This window comes from Gigantopelta aegis, unplaced genomic scaffold, assembly GCF_016097555.1.
Source record: "Gigantopelta aegis isolate Gae_Host unplaced genomic scaffold, Gae_host_genome ctg2690_pilon_pilon:::debris, whole genome shotgun sequence".
Lineage (NCBI taxonomy): Eukaryota > Metazoa > Mollusca > Gastropoda > Neomphalida > Peltospiridae > Gigantopelta > Gigantopelta aegis.
Genome location: NW_024532997.1, coordinates 1 through 14,328, shown reverse-complemented (window position 1 = coordinate 14,328; position 14,328 = coordinate 1). Strand labels below are relative to the sequence as shown.

Genomic DNA, 14,328 nt, shown 5'->3' with positions numbered 1-14,328 from the left:
TCCCAATCAAGAATAAAGAAGTACATTTTCAAATTAGCCAAACATATGCTAATGAAAAAAGAAGAGACAAATGGATTGAAAGCTAGCCCGTTGTTTCCACATAGGTTACTCCTAGTTATAAAGAAGCACATTATTTTTAACACGCAGTTTAGGTCAGATCAGGTCATACTTTTTAGGACAAGCTGTCATAGGCGCAGGTGTTGACTTTCGCCAACTCCTCAGTCCAGGACAGGAAAACATGCAGTTTCCCAAGGGCATTATATTACATTACATGACGTTTGAATTCAAGGGAATGATATTACATACGATCACCTTTGAAATCCAGTCGTGATGAATGAGTAGAAATCCTGCGACCCATATTACCGCAGGCGAGTACTCTACCTTGCAGTTAAATCTCTCCCCACGATAACAGGTTACCAGTCTCTAGCTTTCCCTGTGGTCATTTGTTGAGTAATCCTTAATAATTATAATCAGTGTTGTTTGTCGCTTTACTGTTAATAATAATTCATAATGACTACTTAATTTGTTTTAGTCCCTGCAAATAACATACGGTTGGTCGATGGAGGAGGAATTCCAACACAAGGTCGAATTGAGATTCATACCAATGGGACATGGGGAACTGTCTGTGATGATGGCTTTGGTGTCCAAGAGGCTGACGTTATATGTGCTATGATGGGTTTCAGTCGGTATACGACGTTTTCATGTTTACGACTGATAATGTACAATGTGTAGTATTGAAGATAGCCATGTGTTGTGTTTAGTTTCATTTATGTATACTATGTATAGAAGTGAGCATCTACCTGTTCTAACTACTGTAGTCTAGAAGATGTAACATTGAAATATTCATTTAAGTACACTTTTGAAAGATCTTAAATGGAGTATCTCAAAGAGTAAGCTTGGATTTACCAGTTTATTTTGCATATCCAGTACTAGCACCACTGATTTAGTTTTGCTGCAGATACACGCATTTCTCAAATTTCACTGAAAACAAATAAACCACTACAAGAAACAAGTTTTATTAAGAAGCAGATTCAAACTCAAATCATGGGTTTTTTTTATCTCTGCTGGTAAATATTTGTATTTAAAAAACACCTGTATAATTCCACTGATATTTTTATTTGGCATGCAACCATGCTTCCTATTGACCTGATCACCCATACGCGATAATTCGAAGTGTTATCATATCACTAGGAAATCAATTGTGCACATGACGGATGTTTGTTAAATTTTCAGGTGGGTCGTTTTCTCATTTTTCAAAAATCCATTTACAGCAATAATTCACACTTCCTGTAACTTCAAATTACCTCTTATGTTTCACTTCTCCATTATTCACTCCCAGTCAGAACTAGTCAGTGTTTTGAATTAAACATTTTGAACAAAAAAGCAAGTAGCTTTCTGCAATTTCTTTTTTTTACATTGGAACAGTGTCTGATGTCACAGTCACTAGCAGCCAGTGATGTAGATCTTCTTTAGGTCACACATACACTTGAGTTTAATTTCACAAAAAAGGTACATAAATTGTAATGTGACACGACATACTTTGAAATATAATCAATGTATTTTATTTTAAAACTTTTAGGCTAGCTCTGCCATTCTCAAGCTGCTTTCGGGCACCTGCTATTATCCGACTTCCGGTAGTAGTTTCTACACGATAAAACTAATACTTTCTATACCACCTTTGACTGAAACACATTACACACATATAACTTGAAAGGGGTTGCATGTTTTAAAAATGTCAGGTTACTACGTGTTGATATCGTGGTTATTTGGCTCGGTTGGATAAGCATGCGTTTATGCACAGATTACTCATTTGATATAATTGTATATTATGTATGTAATTTTTTTTTGAATATTTACCTTTAGAACAGGAGCTCAAGCTGTCACGATGGCTAAATTTGGACAAGGGTCTGGACCAATCTACCTTGACGATTTAGCTTGCACGGGGAATGAAACATCCATCCTACAGTGTTCTGGTTCGCCTATTGGTCAAACAAATTGTGGCCACTCAGAGGATGCAGGTGTTATCTGCAAAACAGGTAAGCTCACCATTTATTATTGTTTATACCAAACAGGATATTGCTTCTGCTGTGTATGTATATTGCTTTGTATACAGACAGTAATCGAATCTGAATTCGAGAACGCAAGTATGGACGTGTGTGTTTGTGTGTGTGTGAGAGAGAGAGAGAGAGAGAGAGAGAGAGAGAGAGAGAGAGAGAGTGTGGTGTGTGTGTGTGTATGTATGTGTCTGTGTGTGTGTGTGTGTGTGTGTGTGTGTGTGTGTGTGTGTGTGTGTGTGCTCGTTTGTATTCCAGACCAACTATATTGATGTTACACTTTACCATGGCTATGTTCGTCATTCCATTGGCATAGTCAGATATTGACTATGGGGCCATGTCCCTGGAACAATCATATATTTTTAATCCACCTTATATATTGGCCTATTTTAGGGTTCTAATGGGACATACTACGTTGGAGTTAATTTAGGTAGTCTACAACACTTAAAAACAAAACAAACACCATACCGTATTCCACCCCATCAATCCCCCCCCCCCCAAAAAAAAAAAACCCCAAAAAAACCCCAACAAAAAACAACAGCAACAACAACAAAAAAACACAAAAAAAAACAAACAAAAAAAACAACAACAAACAAACAAGCAAACAAAACAAACAAAAACCCCCACAACAAAACAAACAAAAAAACAACAACAAGCAAATAACTCAATAATGATCTGTCTTCTCTAGCATAGGTCTTACGTGGTTGTCCTGAGCACCAACAATTATTGATGTCGTTCGTTAATCGATGTTTCGTTATGAGGCGACTAATGATGGTATGGTTGCGATTCAGTTGTCGTCCGATTTCTTTACAAGACATTCCCGCATTCTTCATTCCAATAATCTGCCGCCTAGTGGCTTCAAAGTGTTTTTCACGAACCATTTAAAATAATTTAGTGTGTAACATCAAAACAAACGTAATGAAATCTGTGCAAAATAACGTGTATCCAAAACTTGATATTAGCACGTGCTGGAGGAAGCACGTTGCAGGTGCAATTTGATCAACTTCATTGCGGTCACGAACAAAGGTCTAACGGTGTAATGTGTCGAAAGGATCATACATTTTTGAAACTATCAATATCAACTTTCTCCATCCTGAAACATTTTGGTGATAATACATTTTAGGTTGTGCTTAATTAATTTTCAGATGTATATAAAGTAAAATGCAATTTTGTTCTATAAGAAATGATTTTCTGTCCACTTATTACTAAACCAAAATAATCATAAATACACACATAAAATCTAATAATATTGGTTAGATGACGTCACTATAGCAGCGAGAGTTATGTTACATAATGTTACATAGTGTTAGCGTTACAAAATGTTACATGGGAGATGTGATGTAAACAAAAAAGCCAGATTGTGTGTTACATAACTGTTGAACAGCCTTTCTGAAGTTTAGGAATCCAATCCAATTGCTCTCATGTCATTGTATTACTGATAATGTTTTACATATCGTCCTTGTCCTTAAAAAACAGTAATCTCTATTAAAATAATGATTTTCATTTAGGCTTTTCTAGCCGTAGTAGCGTTCACATTTATATACACTCTAACACCTGTTACAGTAGTAAGTATTCATTGGTATGTTTTAAATGAGTTTCTGTTTTGTAAAAATCGAAGTTGACATTATTTCTTTGCCATTTCGTTTGTGTTTGGCTTGTGTCACATCTTAATGCTCTTGAAATAAAATATATTTATGCATTATTGATTGACAACCACCACAGCTGGCATAGAGGGTAGAGAGTTTATCTCACACCCCATAATTCATTCTATTTAAATCTTGGCTTCCATAATATTTATAATGGCCGAGTGACATGATTGTTGTCGATATAATGATTTTAAATTGGATATTCATAATGATTTTAAATTGGATATTCATAATGATTTTTAATTGTGACTTCAGTGGCAGGTATTTCCTCACCAGTTCGGTTGGTAAATGGTACGAACAGCTATGAGGGAAGAGTTGAAGTTTTCCATGATGGTCAGTGGGGATCTGTCTGTGACGATAATTTTGGGGTGGAAGAAGCCCGGATCGTCTGTCGCAGTTTAGGCCTCAAGAGGTTTGTAGTTGATTTCTTAATGCATCTCTATGTACGTGTTGTGTCTGTCTGTCTGTCTGTCTGTCTGTGTGATTAACTTATCCACTGTAGCAGTCTTTTATGGAGATGCGATTTTTGATTGCAGAAACCATTTGATCATTTAATTTTGTTTGTATCAACATTTTTTCCAACTGACATGGCTATGGGTCTGCTGATGGTCCTGGTGCTTGTTCTCTATCTGCTGGCTAAACTGTTCAGTCTACTATTGCTGTAACTAACAAAATAGCTCTGGTTTGTGAAGCTGACTTGTTACAAACTCTGTAACTCAGTCCCAGAGAGAGGGTGCCGGGGTATGCATCCCCTCTTTTGAACTTCAAAGGTTGCAACCATATATATCTATATATGTGGGTGTTTGTGGAGGACGACTTAATTTACATAGTGCATGCTAGCATATTTGGAATAATGTATGTGTCATTGTCTGATGTTGCGTCCTGTCCCTCAAAATCATACAGCCTCCCTTGCATAGGTCTAGGGTCTGCCATGTTTGTAGGTGGGGAGGCTGCATTGTGCCTGATTTAAATGAAAATGTCCCAATCTGGATAATAACATTTATTCATATCAGCGTTACTGTCAAACGTTGCTAACGAAACACTTCTTGTTTTTAAATGGATCACAACTAATGTATGTAAAAAAAACATGGTGTCAAACTTTTAAGCCAGCACATTTTGTCCACTTGGGGTGGGGGTGGCAGTTGTTCGCGCACTTATGCACTCCTGTATAGAATGTTTTAGCTTTTGAATCTATGTTTCCCTTTGTCTCTGTTTGCAGTTTTAATGCTATGTCATATCAAAGTGCTCACTTTGGAGAAGATGCAGGACCGATATGGCTTGATGATGTTGATTGTACAGGGAATGAGGACGTTTTGGACCAGTGCTCCTTTTCTCGCTGGGGTAAACACAACTGTGGACATAATGAAGATGTGGGAGTGAACTGTCAATGTAAATAGTTTAGACTGCTTTGGTTGAGAAAAATAAATCATGCTCATGATGACGTAATCAGCAATATATGCATCCATAGGATAGAAAATAAATGACGTCGTTATCATAATAGATATGTTGCCTAATTCTAGTCAGAAATGATTAAGCATGAAGTTGTATCTTTTGTCCCCATTATTATATTTTTTATCAATTCAGTTGAAATAACCCTGCCCCTTACACACCCACCCACCCTCCGCCAGAAAACAACAACATTGTTTCAGACATATTGTGGCATCTTGATTACTAAAAAGCATAATATTAAACACACTGTTTAGGTCAGACATGACAATTTTAGCCTTACAAATAACTCAAGGCTGCCCTCCTTTTCCCCCAGACACAAGTCTTATCAAAGTCACATGGTGTGCCCGGGGTAGATTTGCGCGATCCTTAATTGGCTAGGGATATGTTAACAAATTATTCAAATTTTACATTACAAAGCTATTCTCGTTTTACTCAGATGGTACAGGCCCTGTTACATTCATCCCAACACCACCTGCTTATATCAGAGAAGGACATACTATGCATATACTCTGTATGACCACCTGTAATCCATCATGTTCCTACACCTGGACACAGGGGAGTCAACACCTCACATCCAGCCCTACCTTAAGACTATCAAACATCACCAGACTTGAGAATGGGAATACATATACGTGCACAGCAAGGAATACGGCCACGCAGATGACTAGAAGTAACACTTTTTTGTTGACAGTTTATTGTGAGTATTACATTGTGCCTTTTATGTTATATCATTATTACATAAATTAATAAGAAAATGGCTCACAGATATTCTGGATATAAAACTAAAGTAGACCAAATGCAAACTGAATGGTAACCAGTATTAGCAAACAATACCGTATAATCTTGCCATATAATCAACTATAATTACAAATAGACAGCTTCGGAGTTCCGAACTGCGCATGCCCGACATTTTGGAAACAGACCCGGTCAAAGGTCAATACTACCTAGAAATGGCTTGTTTACATTGAACGTATATTGCCTGTGACTTCAAAATTATTATTTTATTTTTTTGTAAATAAGACATGTACTTTGGTTAAATAATTGCGGGATGTCATTTGAATTTTGTAAACCTATATGAATAACATGAAAAACGTTTGTCTTCACCAGAATATTTATAAGTTTATTGATTTGTGAATCGACGTTGGGGGTTTGATTACAGGCGCGTGTGAAGCATTGGGGTGGTTTGGGGTATTGACTCCCTCCCCCTCCTTGCTCAAGTATATTTTCTTTTTTTCCAATATATTTTTCAGGGGAGCATGTCTCGACCCTCTGTATAAATTTCGTTTGCCACAGTATAGATCCCCATGCTAAAATTCCTGCACACGTGCCTTCCTTAATAATGTTTTCGTCATATAACACCTACACTAAATCTTTGTAGCTTCAGTATGACATTCGCAAGTGGATCTGTTATCATGGGAGGAACCTGGGGGGGGGGGGGGGGGAGTCGGACAAACTCCACCTACCCGCTGAGGCTTACATTGCAATATTAGTCTATTTGTGTGTGTCCAGGAAAAATGTAGACGAAAGACTCATATTCTACACCACCAGACTACGATACGCCCGGTAGCACAGACGAAGTTGGAATGTGTGTGTGTGTGTGTGTGTGTGTGTGCGTGCGCGCGCGCGCGCACGTGTGTGTGTGTGCATGTGTGTGCGTGTGGTGGAGGTTTGCCTCATCACATCTATTTTCCCAACACCATTTCTTACTATATACTGAACAGCATTGGAAATGCTCCAATAGAAATGTTTTGATTCGAAAAGAATACCTGAGCAATAAACCGTTTTGAATGATAATGGCGACAAACAAAAAAGGATGCACAATCATTGATTAGTTTTAATTAATCTACGTATGAAAGACACGTGGGGTCACAATAAAAAGTCAGTAGCGCGTATGACCACCATCTGCAGCAACACAAGTCATGCAACGTCATCTCATCGACCTGATAAGTCTGCGAATAGTATTCAGGGGGGTAGCATTCCACTACTGCTGTAGTGCGTTTTCCAGTTCTCTAAGGTTATTCATTTGTGGACGACGTGAGATGCGTTGACCAAGGTAACACCAGAGATACTCCATTGGCGATAAATCAGGGAAGAGTGCTGGCCATTTAAGCAAAGGGATGAAACAAGGGAATGACGTAAGTTTGCAAGACGTTATCCCGGTAGTAAATGGCATTCATTCTGCCACGGCAAACATGGAGTACTCTTCGTTGATGATACCTGATCCCGCCCCACACCATTATACTCCCTCCACCCCATCGATCCGTCTGGACAAGGCAGTCATTGTGGTAACGTTATCCATGTGTATGCCACACCCGCAACCGACCATGAGCATTCCTTAAATGGAAATGAGATTCGTCAGAGAATAGCACACCATGCCAATGTTGTAATCTCCAATGACAATACCAACATCAGCGCTCATTTTGATGTCGATCAGTCAGGATAGTTCCAACTTATGGTCGTTGAGCACGCAGCCCAGCAGAGCGAAGACGGCGTCGCACAGAGTCTTAGCTGATAACCCTTCGTCGACCTTGAACAGTTGGTGCAGTTCTGACAGCTGGCAGCGTTTGATCACGAATATGGAGGTGAACAATCTGGCGATCTTGTCGTGGTTTCGTAACACGTTGTTGGCCTGGACATGGACGGTCCCTGGTGGTTCCTGTCTGTTGGTATCTCCTGTTGAGTCTAGTGATTGTTGAATGGTGACATCCAAACCGCCGTGCGATGACTGTACTCTAAATGCTGACTTGAAGCATGCCTAAGGCATGTTCACGTTCCTCAGCTGTCAACCTTTTTAAACGTTCCCTCAAAGACTACTTCATAAATGAAAGTGGCTTTTTAAAGACCATCCTTTATAGCCCCAATCAGCATGATTTGCACATTCAATTTACGTTTTCCATGCTATGAAAGCAATATCTTGTGTTTTGGAGTTGTGTTTCAGGGAGTGTTGAGGTAATCGTTTTGGTAAGTTATTCACCGTCATGCATGGTCTATAAGGTAGTAAGGTAGTACGGTACTTATTCATTGATATACGCCCCATTCACATTTGTTATCATCAACTGGTGGTGCGTTTTCAATGCTGGTCAGTATATATTTCCCTGTCGCCCCATAAATATCTAAGCTATCGGTGCCTCCCCCCCCCCCCCCACCTCTCAATAAAATCCTGGTTATGCTAACGCATTGGAATAAATTAGTATTTATCTAAGGATACCCTGATATCTGCATTAACAATAACACTAACACGCACACACACACACACAGAGAGAGAGAGAGAGAGAGAGAGAGAGAGAGAGAGAGAGAGAGAGAGAGAGAGAGAGAGAGAGAGAGAGAGAGAGAGAGAGAGAGAGAGAGAGAGAGAGAGAGGGAGGGGGCCGCTTTTTGCCAGGTATTATACATAGAGAAGTTCCTCATGTACCTCACTGGAACCATATTCCACTGAAAAACATAGTTGCAACATTTATTTATATTACATTAAAGACACTGGCATATGCTGGTAATATGAAATGCAGTTAATACTATTTTTAATTCTACTAGGATTTCCTCGGATGAGCCTTTCCTGTACAATTGTCTGGTGTATGTCCATTACCCGTCAACTTTTCTCTCTTTTTGATGCCTTCTATTACAGATTTGATTAGATATTTATAAAACTAAGTACTTGGATTTTTTGGGACCATATCCAATTTCTAACTGTTGAATGTTACAAAATGTAATTAAATTTAACATGTATTTTCTCCTAGCGTTTTGATTCAGTTGACACAAATTCTCTGGGACAGTCTTCACACAATAACAGATTTGTAGAGTTTTTGAAACATGAGACAGGGATTCTCTGACACAGTCTACACATACAATCAGCAGGTTATTAAAAAACAAAATTAAAATAAGAATTTTTTTTAGTCACTCGACCGATATATAGATGATGAGGTAGGTCGAATTCATATTGGGATCACCTGCTTTTGGTGGACTATCTGGAAGTTATTTATCTAGAAAATAAATATGACACTGTAGCTGATTATATCTGAGCAGTTGGTGCACATTGTCTCTGTTTTTTTGTAGCATTAAAAAACAACAAATTCGAACCAGGAAGTAAATTCCCGCTATGAAAAGTAGATAATATTGACACATGACCTCTCCCAGGATTCACTACACTAAACAGGAAATAATCAGAACTTTGACATGGTCTATTACAAAGTTATTGCACATTAATCAGAACATATATCTATTCCTATATCATAGCAACAATGTCCACACCTTTATAGGGGACTGGCACCTACAACTGGTTAGATCTGAATGACAAAACTGCTGTCCACAATCAAGAACGTATTTCCGCATAATGCGGTGTCAAATGGGTATTTGGCAAAATTGTGATTAATTCCATAAATCTCCATCCAGTGAATCTTTTATAGGAGGACAACCACTTTCGAGGAAAACCATTACTAGCCAATACATCATTGTTGTACTGCCACAGAGGACTGCCACACAAGACTAGTGTACTAAATCAAAACAAGCACGGAATAGAACTCATTGGAATGGATATAGCTGTGATAACATGTACTCATTAATCAGTCAAAACAGTCATAAGATAAAGCAATTTTATCTATTTATTCACACTGTATAGCTTTGCATCACTCCAGTTACAGTCATGTATACCCCGCTCCAAACGTGTGAGAAATAGTGGAATATTCTGATGTTCAGCTCCATGGAAAAATATATAATTTTGGATATTAATGCTCGAAAGGAAATATGGTTCATTTGAATCTTAACTCTTCGTCTTCGTGTTCATTCACTCTTGAATTTTTATATTGATGTTTTGACTTACCATAGTTGGACACCCAAAATAGCCGATGTATTTTTCATGCTAGGGTGTCGCTAAACATTCATTTACTCATTCATTCTTCGTGTTCATGTTCTTCACATTCAGTTTATTTGTGTCCTAAAATTCAATTCATTTTTACTGCATTCATGTTCCGTAGTCAACAGTTTGTTGTATCTATCGCCACAAAATTATTCTTCGGTTTTTTGGGGTTTTGGTCAAACGTTTTATCTCTGGTACTGTCATTTGTTGGAAATGTTTGTAATATATGCTCTGGAACTGGATGTTCTATGTTACATGGTAATGATGTTTTACAACCACTTTGAGTTTATAGAGATGTACAGCAAGTATTCTGTACGCTGTTATCAATATGAAAATCATTGCTTATTTTCTTGTGCATACGTTTTGATCTCTGTGGTGAAACTCTTTCACGCTTAGTATTTCTTCATCGTTTAAGATCAAGTGGCAGACGTCACAACTGTGGTGCCTGTTCTCACGAGGAGTTGCCACCGGTGTCACAGGATATGCTCGCCTTTTACGAACATATAACATCATCACTTTTATGACAGTGATTCATGAGTGCATGTCACCACAGCTGTACTATTCTAATGAGCTATGCCCGTTGCAAGTTTGTATTTAGTAAACTAGTCTGTGAATGACAATCCTCTTTGTGGTTGTGCAAGTGGGATGAAAACTCCAGTAAGGGATCTCCTCAGGAGTGCTGTCCTCAGTAGATGAGGAACTAGATGGAGATTCATGAAATCAAAAACTATTGTGCCAAATGTCCATTCGAGGTAGGGTCACATGGAAGAGTACTTCATGTTCCTGATCTCCATGTTGTAGTTCTGTTTTATGATAGTCTCCATCTTTCAGAGTGACATTCTATGACTATATTCTTGATATTCACTTCCTTGTTTGGACTGACAAAGAAGTCTTCAAACATAATGCTTTAATAATTTTACGTTATAAATGTATCAATGTCTATTCTACCAATATCAAACATAAGATTGAATGTCACTACCAGGTACATGTCTTTCAAGACAATACATTCTACTTCTGTCTGTAGGAGGAAATAATTATTGTTATGTTAATGTAATAAATATGTTTAGTTTGCTGCATTCTAATGTTTTTAATTGCTGGTATTGGTTGCAGGAAGTCAATTCGCTCTTCGTTGTCTTTCCTTGGCTACGTGTATCCCTCGTGTTTGATACCCGTCAACTTTGCACTGGAATATTAAATCCTTTGGCCCTCGTCCGTTCAGTATGACAGCTCCAACGAAGTGGAACAAACTGCAAAACGCTCTTACAAATGCCCAAACGTTTATGTCCTTTCAAACGAATCTTAAAATATATTTGTTCAAACAATACTTCTAAACACGTTTACCTAATATTACTCTTTTAATTTCCCCTCATTAGTTGCACTACTAGCTTATCTTTGCTGCTGTGTGTATTATTGTGTGTGTTTTATAATTTATGCGAGCATATACGAGTGTGAAGGTTAGTGCTATACAAGCCAACTTATTATTATTATTATTATTATTATTATTAGAACCGCTTAACTACTAAACTTAAATATCAAATACATTTTCTTGTTTAGAATATCAGTGTTCGTTTATCCAATGTGTTTCTGGTCGTCCTAGTGTCTGTCCAAAATGGATTTTACACCTCAGTAGTTTCAGTCGTACAACTAAATATATATTAGGAAGTAAAATAAAGTTCGAGCCCCGGTAAAGGGGTGGGGGTGGGGGTGGGTGGCGTCAACTGACCCCCCTTCCCCGGACCCCCCATTGGCTACGGGCTTGTTAAATTCACTTTGTGTTCTTTCAGATGGCCCAGATACCATCACTAGTACATTCAATTCAATATTACCTAATGGAATCCCAGAAGGACAGAATCTGACTGTGAACTGTTTTGCTGACTGTAATCCTACATGTTCATTTGCCTGGATGCTGGGGAATCAAGTGATGAGTACAACGTCCAGATTAAATCTGATAGACACCAGTCGCAATCAGATGGGGAATATATACACGTGTGTAGTGAACAATACTGCTATACAAAAATCGAGTAGTCACCAGTTAATTTTGACAGTTTACTGTGAGTACCATATTTGTATAAATAAAACTATGTGTTGATTTTAATAAAGGAAACTAAGCATGTTGACTGAACATTACATACTGATGGACCGACATCGAGAAGATATAAATAGTAAGAGCAAATAATTACTGCCAATAAATCCCTCATCCTGAGCTCCAGGAAGTTAACCACTTTAATGATCGTCATTCCCACAGTAATGACATTCAATCCCACGTAACATTTCTGTATTTTGTTTTACAGGCATATCTACCCTATTGGTAAATTAAATTGTGGTTTAAAGAACCACGTGTTTTCTTATATTAAGTGGAACAGATATTCATTAACCTTTTCAGATGGCCCAGACGTTGTAGATTTCAATGGACAATCACCTGGTAAGGTACTGGAAGGTGAAAACGTGAATGTTAACTGCTCTGCAGACTGTAACCCACCATGCTCCTACGTCTGGTCACTGGGGGATGAATGGATCACATCCAGTTCTTGGTTAAAGCTCTCCAGCACCAAAAGGAGTGAGACGGGAGGTGTGTACACGTGTACTGTGAACAACACTCTTACACACAAGTCGGCAAGAAATCAGTTCAAACTTACAGTGTACTGTGAGTATGTTTTAATAGCTTGGAATTTAGTAACGTTCATACAAAAACATGAATGAACTTTGTAATGCACAGGGAATGAATACGCACATATACATAAATACATATATAGGAAGCACTTCTTATATAATCAAAGTTTGTGGTACGTTTGAGATCACATACTCTCAGAGTTAGGTAACTTTGCAAATTAAATGTAAATTACCCAGGTCACAATACTACATTTATTCACATTTAAGCAAACAAACTAGGGGGGAGGGGAAGAAAAAAGTTTTATTTTACGACGCACTCAACACATTTTATTTACGGTTATACGGTGTCAGACATATGGTTAAGGACCACACAGATTTTGAGAGGAAACCCGCTGTCGCTACTACATGGGCTACTCTTTCCGATTAGCAGCAATGAATCTTTTATTTGCGCTTCCCACAGGCAGGATAGCACAAACCATGGCCTTTGTTGAACAAGTTATGGATCACTGGTCGGTGCAAGTGGTTTACACCTACCCATTGAGCCTTGCGGAGCACTCACTCTGGGTTTGGAGTCGGTTAAAAATACCACGCCTCGACTGGGATCCGAACCCAGTACCTACCAGCCTGTAGAAACAAACTAGGATAACACGCCATAATTGACGTATGCATTCGGTCTTCAAAGAAAAAACACATTTCAATAGCATCTGTACAGCGTCTAGAGAAAAACAAAAAAACGGCATGCACTTGTTTATGTTTACATAAATATATCCAAAATGACATCATTATCATTCAAAATGACACATTCTTACGTCATTTGAATATCGAGTAATGGCTGACTGAAATTAATGTTGCTTATGTAGTTTACAAAATCATGTGGTATTAAGCTTGATATTATATGATGCAGAGATTATTACCCTTTTGTGCTTCGCTACCGTCAATATCATATATTAGGATTAAACATAATATAGAAAAACATAATAAAAGTTATTGACCTAAGCCATAATTAATAATTGCAAACTGTCTGATCACTATTATGTTTTGTTTTTTATTGTTTGTAGTTTTATACCATATAATAACATCCACAAATGAAAATTAAAATAAATGAAACAATTTGTAAAACCTATAAACGAAGAAATAATGGAAGGAGTAAAGGAAAGAACAAACAAATAGACTGGTATCTGCATATATTTGCACAGGTTGATGATTGCATTTTATTTTTGACACTGAAAAATACTATTACTAAAGTCCAAGATCGATTGTATTAACAAGTTTTTGCAGTCATGCTTTTATTATATAACATATTTATACCAACCTATATACATCAAGTGGTCAATGGTGTGTGCCATACTATAAGGATACAATTTATACAATATTTTTTTATAACAACCAATTGTACCAGTGGAAACTATGTCTGGGTGATTTCGTTGATAACCTAATATAAAACAAAATATTTATCTACACATAATTATTTTCAACTCAGTCTATCAAGATAAACATTGAGGTCGAAAAGAAGGTAATACTCGAAAAACAAAATGCTATAGACATGTTGGTATCATTAGAAGTGCCGTGTTTCGTAGAGGAACATAAAGTTCATTAAAATCCGCTTTGGGGAATGTTTATCAGAAGTGTTTATATTTTAAGCAATGTTAAGAACATAGTAAATCTTAGTGTTTGCTTAATTAATTACGTGATTTGTGGTTGTGTCTGTGACAGAGTGATG

At 37.6% G+C, this 14,328-nt stretch overlaps 1 protein-coding gene across 1 annotated transcript in view; it reads left to right on the top strand.

The window, feature by feature from the left end:
- Positions 1-12,567, top strand: part of LOC121391583 (deleted in malignant brain tumors 1 protein-like) — a gene marked incomplete at both ends in the record, with an annotated part of 52,520 nt that extends 39,953 nt beyond the window's left edge. The window contains 5 exons of the mRNA XM_041523161.1: positions 533-657; positions 1,864-2,036; positions 3,956-4,112; positions 4,920-5,089; positions 12,382-12,567. Of these exons, the coding sequence (XP_041379095.1) occupies positions 533-657; positions 1,864-2,036; positions 3,956-4,112; positions 4,920-5,089; positions 12,382-12,567 (811 nt within the window). The remainder of the gene's footprint in view (positions 1-532; positions 658-1,863; positions 2,037-3,955; positions 4,113-4,919; positions 5,090-12,381) is intronic.
- Between the last annotated feature and the right edge of the window lie 1,761 nt (positions 12,568-14,328).